The 12,283-nt window shown below is 46.1% G+C and overlaps 1 protein-coding gene across 5 annotated transcripts in view; it reads right to left on the bottom strand.

Annotated features, from left to right (window-relative positions):
- ATP8B4 (ATPase phospholipid transporting 8B4 (putative)) overlaps positions 1-12,283 on the bottom strand; it is a 74,801-nt gene that overhangs the window by 34,121 nt on the left and 28,397 nt on the right. For all 5 annotated transcript variants that reach the window (XM_004937130.5, XM_040656494.2, XM_004937129.5 and 2 more), the window contains 5 exons: positions 6,017-6,130; positions 3,420-3,518; positions 2,432-2,493; positions 974-1,046; positions 719-789 (listed from right to left, as the gene is read on the bottom strand). In XM_004937130.5, the coding sequence (XP_004937187.2) occupies positions 719-789; positions 974-1,046; positions 2,432-2,493; positions 3,420-3,518; positions 6,017-6,130 (419 nt within the window). The remainder of the gene's footprint in view (positions 1-718; positions 790-973; positions 1,047-2,431; positions 2,494-3,419; positions 3,519-6,016; positions 6,131-12,283) is intronic.

Below are 12,283 nucleotides of genomic sequence, written 5' to 3'. Positions count from 1 at the left end.
ATGGACCATGCCAGCATAGGCCTTCTTTAACTCCCCAGAAGGATGAGATTTACTGTTTCAGTTGCAAAGACAAGCAGTCCAGGGGAATTCTGGACATGGTACCAAAGAAGGTGAGGTGTCTGTGTCACGGTCTCCACAAAGCATAGGACCAAGCATCTCAACCCCCTGAGCAGTTTACTGTCAATTCTGCCATTCATACTGCGTGCAATCCCAAAGTATCTGAGCAAATAAGGGAGTTTCCGATCTTCTCCCATGGTATTCTGGACCTGAAGAGCTCTGTAACTTAGGCTTAGCCATCTAGGGAGGTGAGTTGAAATGCAGCATCAGATAAACGCTATTTGTGCAAGGCATCCTAAATGTTCTCCCCAGCACTTGCGTGTACCAGAACTACATGCTCATTTTCAGGAGAAAGCAAAGAGGGAAAATCCATAGGGCTCTGTGTAGGATCTGGAGAGATCAGTGTCTCTTGAGCTCTCTGATCTGTCTTGCTCCTTCAGCCAGTGCCAAAGTTCAGAAGTGACACTAGCTCTGGGCAATGCAGGAATGGTATCACAATGTGGGATGTAATCATGAGGTCAGCTCCAGTTTCTGCCAATTAATACAAATAGGACGTAACCCTTTAGGTTGTGGAGCAGACCCATGCAGCACCTAGGAGAACCACACAAGGCTTGTCCCTGTGCTAGCAGCAGTGATGGCCCCGAGGAGCAGGCTGGCTTACCCATCCAGTTCTGCCGTCTCGATGTACACCAGGCTGTGTGGTTCACTGCTCGACAGCAACAGCAGATCGGCCTGAACACAAACAGACACACTGGGCATGAGCTGTGCAGCTGTAGGGCAGCGCACTGCTACGCTGCTCGTGGTTTCTGAGCACTGCAGTTCTCATCCCTGCTGATTTATCTGCTTGTGAGTGATAAGGCAGTAAGAGTAATTATGGAGACTGAGTGTGAGCAGGATGGAGAGAAACTGTACTCACCGTCACAAAGTTGTTGTTTTCTAGTTTTATTATATCCCCCACTTGGATATTCATCCATTTTTCATCCTTCAACCTGTAAGAGAACTCCTAGTAAGTAGGAACATAAAGCAAACACCGCTTAGGAACATAGGGTACCCTGCTCTGCTTCAGGATGTACGTGCCATCAGAGTCTGGGCTGCCAGTAAAAAGGAGCAGGGTCTGCCACTATGTGGTCTGGTACATGGTGGGCTAAAGGGTGGCATAAAAAGCAGTATCTGTGGCTGGGGTGACACACGAAAGGCTGAGACCACGTGCACTCTCTGGTTGCTCCCTTTCTCCTATCAAGAGCCATGCTGTCACAGAAAGAAACTCTCTTCTTTGCTGCAGTAGATGCCCCAAACACCTGGGAGAATCACCGGATGTGTTGGCTTTTCTAAGCAGCATTAAGGGCCAGAGCCTCAGTTCTAGCTCCTCCAGGAAGGGCTGCTATGCAGGTGCTAAGGATGCACCAGGATGCACGCAGCTAAGGCCCTGCCTGTAATGGCCTTTGCAGCACAAAGCTGTGCAGGCACCCAGCTGGACTGCAATCACCAGTGTAACCAAATCCATTTTTCTGTTTGTTTGCTAATGCAAAACGCCGTTTCCCTTTCAATGCATGCATTCCAAGACTCAGTAACTAACAGAGAGTAAACTAAGAAACTGGTTTACTTAGCAGAAGGCACAAAAAGTACGTTCCTATTCTTCAGTTTCCAGTTGTATTTTTAACTGTTTGATCATCCGGTGGTGCTTACACAATATACTGCTATTTACAGTGCAGGAAAAAAGTCACAGAGACTTCACAGCTGTATACAGCTGTGTCCTACAGGCGGGTGGACTCCATGGAGCCACAAGCAAACAGTGTGTCTGTCTGCCACAACAGCCAAAGCCTCTGCTGCTTTTTTCTGAAGGAAAAGAACAGTGCTGGCAGTACCATATCCAAGGCAAAATTGAAATGCTTTGAGTACATTTAAAGTCTGAGGCATTAGGCACAAAGTAAACAGAGTCAAAGTACTGCAGCAATGAAAGAGGAAGCTATCTGCACTTATTCATTTAAAATCACTTGTTACTAAAGTCTGGTTTTGCTTAACGCAGAAGTAAATGCCATCAGTATGGACACAGAGATAGCCTTGCGTGCCATTTCTACAGTGAACTAACAAAATACTCTCAAAGTTCAGTTATTCACACATAGATATTTCCATCCCGGAACAGAAATAGTTTACTTTCTGTCTGTGCAGGCACAGCGTGTCATGACTGTGTTACCACGTCATGGGTTCATCAACCACCCGCATCATCCAGAACCGCACTGTGACTTAACAGGGCGAAAGACAGCTCCATCTGAAATAGTTTGGTGGTCTTTGGAAGCCCGGAGAGAGAAAAATTAAGTGCTCTTCCCAGTGGTGCACGCTCAGTCAGAATTACAGCAGAACAAACAGGACTTACGTGCCATTGATCAGGACCTGGACGGGACGGTTGTTGACGTGATTGTCGCTTTTGTGTCGATTCTGAAAATTTGATCAAGTGTGTTAAAAAGCATTTCCAGGAAGCCAAGCACACAATAGCTGTAGGCAGTTCATTAACATTTTAGGTTTTCTCCCAGCTGGCTGAATGGGTAAGGCAGATTAGAGTCATAAGTGAGTCACAGCTGAGCTCACGTTTAGCTGGTGAGACAAGGCATAGGCTGGACTGCAAAGAGCAGCAGCCAACATAGGGTGTGCTCTCTGGAGGGAAAGAGGAGGGTAGAGCCTTATGTGCCATTTAGCACTGTCCTGATTCAATTGCCATTCAACAGTTTCATAAACTAAGCACCCAAAGGCACCCACTCCTCTGCTCTGGTATGGGTAGTGGCCACGAGTTCTGGTATGTCTCCTGGTAGAGCCCCCCACCACCACTGGCCCACCTACATGCAAACTAGCATTGAGACTCCATAGAGCATCAAACATTTTAATAATGACAGAAAACTGGACGTTAAAGTCAACTCTGTCCTATCATCACTCCATGAAGTCAATAGAACCTGGACCATTATAGGAGTAGATTTTGGTCAAAGTGGGGCATGTGTGAAAATTTACACATAGCTTTTATGCTTACTTTGCTAGAAGACTTTTCTAAACTTTTCTAAATTGAGTCTAGATGGCAGAGGATGAGTTGCTTAAAGTGGGAACCTAAGAACAGACTTCCATGCATATCTTTCAGTTACCACATTTTCTGACATGCCAAACAGTTTGAGGAAGTCAATGGACTGCTCAGTAATTAGGAAATTATGGCTCTTTCAGATAATGAACAGATTTCAGGACTTAATCTCATCTGGGCCAGAGCTCATTAATCCAGCTTCCCACAGCTGGCTGTATTTACTTTGAGTGGTTTGCTTTAGTGATTGTGCTGAAGAATGATGGGCAAAATCCAAAGTACAGGACAGCAGCACAAGTCTTACGAAATCATCGATGGCATCCTTGACTCCCGATACAGCCAGCACCAGCACCAGGGGCACCACTGTTGTGAACCATGCCAGTGAGGAAATCTGAGGAATCAACTGTAGGAAGAAGAGATCTGGGTTGAGAAACTTTTTTGCCTTTTCAGCAGACGTAAATAAAACAGTTTTCTGTGTAAGCTGCAGATAATTTGTCGTATGATATCTGGATACGGAATAAAGACAGAGAAATACATCTCTGTCATTCAAAAATACGAGAGAGCCAAGAAATCTATGCTTAGCTGATAGTTGTAATTTAAGATAGGAACATGGGCTGCTCTTTTTTGTTGTTTGTAAAATTAGGAGCATGAAATCCCCAATGGATTTTTCTGGAGAGAGTGACATGAGCAAGCCTGGTTGAAGGACCCAGATGTTATCTGAGCAAAGCCTGCTCTGTGGAGCCTTCAGATGCTTCTGTTTTGTTTCAGTAACTCTTCACATTTTGCTGAAGTAAACTTCATGTCATTGAACAGCACACAGCTGTTCTCAAGGCTCTTCCAAGACCAACAGAGACATTTTTGTTTCTGACATCTTTGCTTCTGAGAAGAAACAAGAGTTGAAAGTGACTGTGCCATGCCTTCACCATCTTACTCCAGCACAGTTCTCCCCTTCCTCTAGAAGAACCGAGGGACATGTTTTGGTGGGCATGGGGGTGTTGGGTCAATGGTTGGACGAGATGATATAATAGGTCTTTTCCAACCTTGATGATTATATGATTCTGTAATGATGGAAGCAACGTGCTGCGAGCATCACTACTTCTACCAGAATGCATTTGGGCAGTATTAACTCCATGAACAAGGTTAAACCGACATTTATGCCACCAAAAAAGCTGCTCTTTGGGTTTGGTTCTTCCACTGCACAACGCAGATCCCACAGGCATCACCAAATCCAGCCAGAAGGAAGGTTAGAATGTTGTTTAGAGGCAATCAGAGCCCCACACAGAGCCATGTAACTGCTGCCTTCTCACACAACTGGGAACATGTGTGTCCTAATGGGCTGTGCCCACAGTGTAGGGAGGCAAGCACCCACAGCCACCCTTCACATCCACTCCTTCCAGTGCTACAGGAAAACAATGAGCGGGCAGAAGTAGTAAAAAAATTAAATGGAGGAATAAGTCTTGCCTTCCTTAGCCTAATATGGTGAAGGTAGAAGCTCTATGCTTTTATATACCATCACTCCTAGTGAGTTCAGCAGAAGACACAGCTGAATAACTTAAAGTAAATAGCTTGAAGTACAATGAATTTGATAGACAAACAGCTAGAGTGCAGTACAACAATACAGGAACAGTGCTGTCAGATTAGCTGAAAAATCACTTTTACTACAAGTTAGTTTCTTGGAAAATATACGTGGGCTGAAATAATTCATTCCCTGTAAACAAGCAAAGATTGCATATAATTTGCTATAGGTTGAACTAAACTATGACTATGCATTCTTGAGCTGAGATTGAAGAACGTCATTCGAAAAAAAAGGTAATTTTTTGAACTTGCGTGCACTGAAGTGTACAAATTTAAAGTATCAGCCCTGACATAACCAAAATTGTACCAGTTTTTGTGGTGGCTTTTTTCTTTCATATCATGTGTATTCTAGTATGACTCAGCAATGCACAATTTTGCAGCTTTGGAACCACAGAACCATAGAATGGCCTGGGTTGAAAAGGACCACATGTGGCTGCCCAGAGCCACATCCAGCCTGGCCTTGAATGTCTCCAGGGATGGGGCATCCACAGCCTCCTTGGGCAACCTGTTTCAGTACGTCACCACCCTCTGGGTGAAAAACTTCCTCCTAATATCTAACCCAAACATCCCCTGTCTCATTTTAAAACCATTCCCCCTTGTCCTATCACTGTCCACCCTCATAAACAGCTGTTTCCCCTCCTGTTTATACACTTTTATCCATGCTTTCTCAAAGTGCCAATGGGCAGAAGTCCTGATTCCAACTTCTCTGTTGTGTTCAGCTTTCAGATGCAATAGCATTTCCATTGGCTATGGGCAAAGCTCAGCTCAATGCCATTATGAGCTACTGGGCTCAGTGGTGTTGCCACTGCCTGACACGCTCCACGTCAGGCTTTGTCCTTTCCTTGCTGAGCAGTATTCAGCTTTATGCAAATGAGCTGCAACTGTCAGCCTTCCTGATGTTAACTGTCCTTCCATCCTTCCCAGGGAAACTCAATCACTTAATAATTTGTTCTTCTTCATGCTGCTTTAAGGCAGTCAAAGGAGTACAAGGAATTTGCCTTTAAACCTTTTATACTACAGAATGAGTAAGTAATGCAGATCCAAGGAGAAGCAGGAGCACTCGGATGTAGACAGAAAGGGGCATGAGAAAGTGTACACAATTTGCTGAAAACTGCAATTAGTTTTTTTGTTCAATTAATTCAAACACTCGTGTCCAAAGCTAGGAGAAGAGCTGGCTTTTTTTTTTTCTGCCCTACTTTTTACTTACTTTAAGGTTTTACTGAGATGATAGCTCACAACAGGGAAATTGCTTACAACTATCAACGTGCAAGCAGGTTTTGATAACAGACAAAGCAGTCTGTTCGGAACAGCACAGTGAGTTCATACCTGCAAAATCAGCAAGAAAAGAAAGTAGGCATTGGCTATTCGCTGAAACTGTTCAAACAGGTTGAGAGGCAGGAAAGTGAAGAAGTTGTATTTCGACGTTTTAATTGAATTGCTCTGTAGGGAAAAAAAAAAAAAAAGCAAATAAATAGGATTGGTAAAACAGGAAACAAAATTACAGTACAACCCATTTCAAATGTGTTTTTGCTCGCTTATATTTAGCAATAGCATTGTTTCCAACAGCAGCTCAGAAAACATTTCCTTTTCCCCACACAGTCACGCTGAGGCTGGATAAACAGGGAATTCCTCGTGGAATTGGTGAAAACATGATGCACAGTTTATGCTATGGGGACTGCAGGTGGATGCAGGTACATGTATGCACTCCAAGAGACACGCCGTCCTTTCATTATTCTTTCCACTTACAAGAAGTACAAACTGAATTAATATACACACACACATACATGTATATACAGAACACAAACCAGACATTTTGTTGCTTGAGTCTTCAGAACCATGTTAGAAAGTGCACACTAAATCACACACCTGTAGCTAGTCCTGAGCCTACCAGCTTCAGCAGCCGGTCTTCCTTTCCAGAAGAGCCCAGTATTACCATTTCTAGCTAATTCAGCAGCCTCTCAGCAACTTGGAGCAGTGGCTTGTTTCTATTCCACAGAGATCACTTGAACAAAGTGTTGTGCAAACAGCCACTAATGAAGAAGTCACCATTTCACTCAACCATCTGCTGCTTTGTTCCCTATTTCCAGTTTCCTCTTCTAATTGCACACAGCCCCTCCAGCCAGAAACAATGGCTGGTCCCCTGCCTGCTTTTTCAACCCAGAGAAAGACCCACACTCAGTATTAAAGAACTGGGTACCTTCATCCCTGCAGATCAGAGCACTCCAGTTCAATTGCTCCCACCATGGCTCAAACCATTGCCCTGAGCCCACCAGTTAGGGCTGTCCCAAATCTAAAGAGGTTTTTAGCCCTGCCCATGCTTTGTAGCACTGTTTGGAACTACCCAGCACCCCAAAGGCCAGAGCAGCATCTCATTGTGCCTCTCAGCAGCAAGGCAGCAGCAGTTGCTATGCTCTTTAGTATTTTCCTGCCAGACTGGATAGTATTGAAGACTGCATCACGTGCAGGGCTGTGGTAGCAATGTGAGAGCCCAGGTACACATGTGATAACCATGAGCAACATGGGTTGAGTGTCCAGCATCAACCCAGAGGTTTGATGTTTTCAAGCCTAATGCTGTTGGAGTATCAATGGGCCAAGGTATGGATACTTGTTCAAAACACAAGGTCCCAAGGACGCAGCAAAGTGTAAGGGGACACACTGAGCACAGCCAAGAGTCTTGACACCAAGGACAGAAAGAGGTATACACAGCTAGGCAGACAAGCATGACACATTAGGTTCCTTCCCAGCTTGAAGAGAATCTTGATGCATATTTTTCCTAGCACTCTGGGGAAATGGCAGTCACTTTACTCCCTTTGGTACTGAGGTGTACTGGATTTCCCTTTTACGTGAGGTTTATTAAGCATTCATGCAGGGTCAGCGCTGTAAGCATGTATGCCATCTGTTGCCAGCACCTCTAAAGTTTCTCTCAGAGAAACTCTCCACACACACACACAAAAAAAAGCCTATTAACCCCTCACAAGGAAACCTGAAGTGCACAAGAAAACAGATACTGCAAGGTGCACCTTCATCCAGTGGTAGGTTTGCTGATTCAGCAGAAGAGCAAGTATAGTATTATCATCACCTTTAGAGACTGCTATCTGGTGGGTGCATAGGAGCTACTAAATATGAACCAGAGACCACTTCCAATCCATGCATTAATCCAGGACCTCTGCTTCTAAATCAACTCACAGCAGCATGTTTCCACCATTAAATCAATTACGATCTTCACTGTGAGGTGTGTGAGGGGGAATCTATCTGATTTCAGGCAGCTGCTGGATTTCTGGCTATGTCCCAGAAAGCACACAAAGTACAGCAACGTTAACTTCATGCTTTATCCTTTTGTACAAGCCAATGAATAAGCCTCAAAAAGACCAGAGATGGAAATGCCCTTCATAGAAGAGCTAAGAGTTGGGCTCAAGAGATGAGTACTAGCCATCCTCATATAAAATAATATTGCCTGTCTTTTGGCATCAAGTAGTCACCTAAAGGTGTGGTTAACCCTGCCTGTGACCTAAATATCTTGACAATTCCTTAAGTATGGATCATTTCAACATTCCTCCGCACAGGAGATGTGCTGCATACAGGCTGCATGGAATGGGCACTGCTAAAACAAGAGGAAATGGAACAGCGGCATCATATGCCTACAGCAGATTCAGAGAATTAAATGACTTGCTCGACAAGTCTGTGTCCACCAGACAGAGCCTGGCAGATTTTTAAACAAGATCTGGATCTAAAGACATCCAACAAACTGAATTAAAATACCACTGCCACTGAAAAAAAGGGAAGACAGTATCTACGGGAAGAAGGCTGTGCAGGGGACTTGACCCTCATGCGTCACCAGATTTCACGGGGTCACACACAACATGGGAAAAGCTGCTCTGTAAACACTCACACAAAGTTTAAAGGACTTTGCCTGCAAAAGTCTCAGAGGTGGATAGGAAAAGAATGGGAGCGGTTTATTTCAATTCCTGCCTTCTATTTCTGTCCATTAATTACGTCAGGAAAACCACTGAATGAACCAGACATTCATTGTGTTTCCTATTGCCATTAGGCATACTAAAACACCCAGACCTAACAATTTCCACATGCTCAACTGCTGGGATCTGAGCATCCTGGTTTGTCTCCACAGTAGTTGAAGACAGTGATATTGCTTGTCACATGCTGATTTGGGAACACTGGCACACTACGTGGCTCAGGAGGAAGACAGGCAGTGCTAGAATGGAGCTTCTCATTGTTCTGAAATCTAGAATTAAACTCAAACATTAGAAGAATGCCCCATAATCACTGTGAAGATTTAGGATGAGAGGCGATGGTGTAAAGCTGAGCCAGGGGAGGTTCAGACTGGATATTAGGAAAAACATCTGTCAGAAAGAGCGGTCAGGCACTGTCTCAGGCTGCCCAGGGGGACTCCTGGGGGAGTCGCCGTCCCCGGAGGTGTCCAGGAACCGTGGAGATGTCACACTGAGGGATGTGGACAGTGGGCAGGTAGGGGTGGGTTGGCAGTTGGACTGGATGATCTGAGTGGTCTTCTCCAACCTGAACGATTCCATGATTGTTTGATTTCTAGCCGAGCTGTACACGGCCCTGAAGGGCCAAGGAAATATAAATAATGAACGATGAAAACAAGTTATGCAAAACCTCAGCCTTTCCACCTGAAATCTCTCCATTCCCATTTCAAGGAGAAAACTGAAGCTCTGTGTGTGGGACCATTACCATGTTACCCTGAAATATCCCTGTGCTGTCTACTTTGGCACCTTGGGCTCTCTGCTGGCTACAGGGAAGCCTTCATTGGGCACTGCTCTAGACCCTGTTCTGGTCCATGACGCCTGATACCACTCAACCAGAGCTGTTGCACACCCTGACTCTGGGATGGGCGCTACAGACTCGTGCAGTGTGTTAAACAGTCAACATTTTATGAGCAGTGCCTCAAGAGCATTATCCTCACCTGGCCCATGCCCTGCCTTCAGGGAGGGCGACTCACATGTGGGACAAGCGATGGAGAGGAAAAACTTCCGAGCAGTAACTACGAAGAGATCTTTCAGGAGCTCCTCCTTCTACAGAACTGCAAAAATCAAATATTCACAAAAAGCCACTCTGTGGGCCAAGAACCAAATCCTTGGTTCTGCCCCTCCACGTGCCTACATCCAGGGGGACTCAGCACAGTTAGCCAGCCCCGGGCTCTCCAGATGCAAAGCTTGACACGAGAGCCTGTGGGCGAGAGATGAGTCTCATCTGCTCTTTTCAGGGGCTCGATTCACACCTCCCGAAGGTGTGACTGCACCGCAGTGCTGTCCCTAAGAATAGTGCTCATAGCACCGCGGTTACACACGTCCAGATCTGGCAGATGAGCTGTTGCTTCGGGGGTGTTTTCAGAAGCCTGCCTCTGACGTCAGGCCACGGGCAGACGCTCGGCAGATGGCTCCTGCCTTTGTTCGCAGAACAAACATGTCACCTCCACGCCATGAAAGCCAGTGGAAATAGGAGACACTGCCGCTTTTGCGGTCATATTACAGGGGCTAAAGGCGGACTGCCAGCAAAGGCTGGGTATGGTGCTGTCCACCTGAATTTATCCCCCTAGCTCAGTCATATATTGTTTTCTAGCAACGTTGCCCAAAACAAATCTTGCAGAAAACTTGGCTGTCTTGTGGGGAGTTGAGGTGCAGCACAGGGTACAGCACAGGGAAGCAGCTGGGAAGCAGGAGCGGCCTTCCCATGTGATCTGATAAAGCCTTGTGAGGAGATGGCAGGGGTCAAATTCAGTGGCATTCTGTTTACCCGCAGCAGTGCATTTTGGAAGCATGCACATACCGTATGCAAAAATGTTAACGTGCTCAAGGACGTATCTGATAAACTTGTGAAACAGGGCATGTGGTGCCACTGAGGCTCTGCTTCCATGGAGAGGACAGGATAGCCACAAGTCCTATTTTAAGCCTCCCAGGTCCATTGCCTCTTTCCCAACAGTGGGCAGCAGCCTCAGCTCAAGAGGAGACTGAGAAAGGGCTCCAGTAAGTCAGTGGGAGTCACCAGGTGCCTGTAAGGACCTCATAGAGAAGTAAAAGGACTACCCACAGAAATAAAAGGCTGGCCAAACACCAGAAAAACACTTATATCCAACCCACGCTTTGCTTTTGCTTTTCCTTTTCTTTGTTTCTTTTCTTTGTAACAGCTTCGGGAATTTATTACCCATACAGCCCCTTGACCCCCTCTGCCTCTTGCAACTAACAATAAACTGACTTCCAGGATCGAGTCACACATTCAGTATTCCAGGAAAATCTCTAGGAACATACACTCAGCAAGCTCCGTCTCCCTTCCTTCTGTCTGCAGACATCCCATGCATGACAGAGCTGTTACTCATAGTACCATCACTGTGGTAAGTGCCCTTATCAGAGTAGCACACAGGTGTGCAAACAAAGGTGACACAGCTTGTCGATGGGCCTCAGACCCATGGTACGGTGTTGCTAGCCCTCCCTATCTCATCTGCTGCTTCTGGTTGGGTTCCCTAAATGGACCTTGGATCTGGATCTTCACCTCTCCTTGACTGAGACTGCTCTGTCTCCATGCAGCAGGACTGCACTTTTGTCAGCGAGGACACATTAACCTGCATTGGAGGACCACCAGGTCCCAGCTGGTCCCTGCCCATGGGGCTGCTCCCTGGCCGGGGTTGCTCCCTGGCTGTGCATCAATGGATCTTTAGATGGATCCGGCTCACACCTTATTAATAGCAAAAAGAGTAGTGCAGGATGCTGCTGCTGTTTGTCCTTCAGGAACTTCGCAGACCACTTTGCACATCATCACAGTACACTCCCTTCAGCCTCTGGCATGACAAACACTGGCAGGTTTGGGATGTGATCAAAGGGCAGCCTACCAGGCCGCACACTGACAGCATCCCTGAGGATAACCCTCTGGGCACCATCAGATGTTAGCACAGAAGCACAGGAGATGGATCAGAATCTGAGCCCAGTGCCCCAGGTCCTTGCTCTCCCAAATTCCAGAGGGGTAAGAACCTGGCTGCTGCTCCAGCCCAGGGCGATGTGCATTGGCCATAGGAGGTTATATACATCCTCCTTGTTTTACTGGAGAACTCATTAGGTGACCAGGGAAAATAAAAAGAGTCCAAGCAGCCCCCTCACTGCTGGCCCTGCGGAAAGGATGCTGGCTTGACCCTAGATCCTGATCCACGATGAAATCTGTCATTGACTCATGGGTCCTGCATTTCCTCTCCTATTGTCTGAAAGCCAATTTCAAAGTTGTTTTCATAGCCCTTCATGACGTCCTAGTGCAGCTGTGCTGAATTCCAACGAGAAAGCGAAGAAATAAAAGGGAATGGGAATCTAAACAAACATTGAAAACCCTCAGAAGAGATTTTCCTCTCCACAGCATCCATGGACAGAGAGGTTTAGGGATGTCCCACAGTGGTGGGTCCCCATTGCAGCAGTGCTGGGAACACGGCAGCCAGATTGCACCACAGAAATCACAACAAAACCCCTTAAACCTTGATGGAACACTCCTGGCATCCCGCTTTTCACTTCATTTCAGCCTTCAACACAGGCAAACCTCTTGCAGAAGTCAGGAAGGATCTGCCTGTCTGAGGTGTGA

Source organism: Gallus gallus, chromosome Z (assembly GCF_016699485.2).
Source record: "Gallus gallus isolate bGalGal1 chromosome Z, bGalGal1.mat.broiler.GRCg7b, whole genome shotgun sequence".
Classification (NCBI taxonomy): Eukaryota; Metazoa; Chordata; class Aves; order Galliformes; family Phasianidae; genus Gallus; species Gallus gallus.
This window is presented reverse-complemented; position numbering and strand designations above follow the sequence as displayed.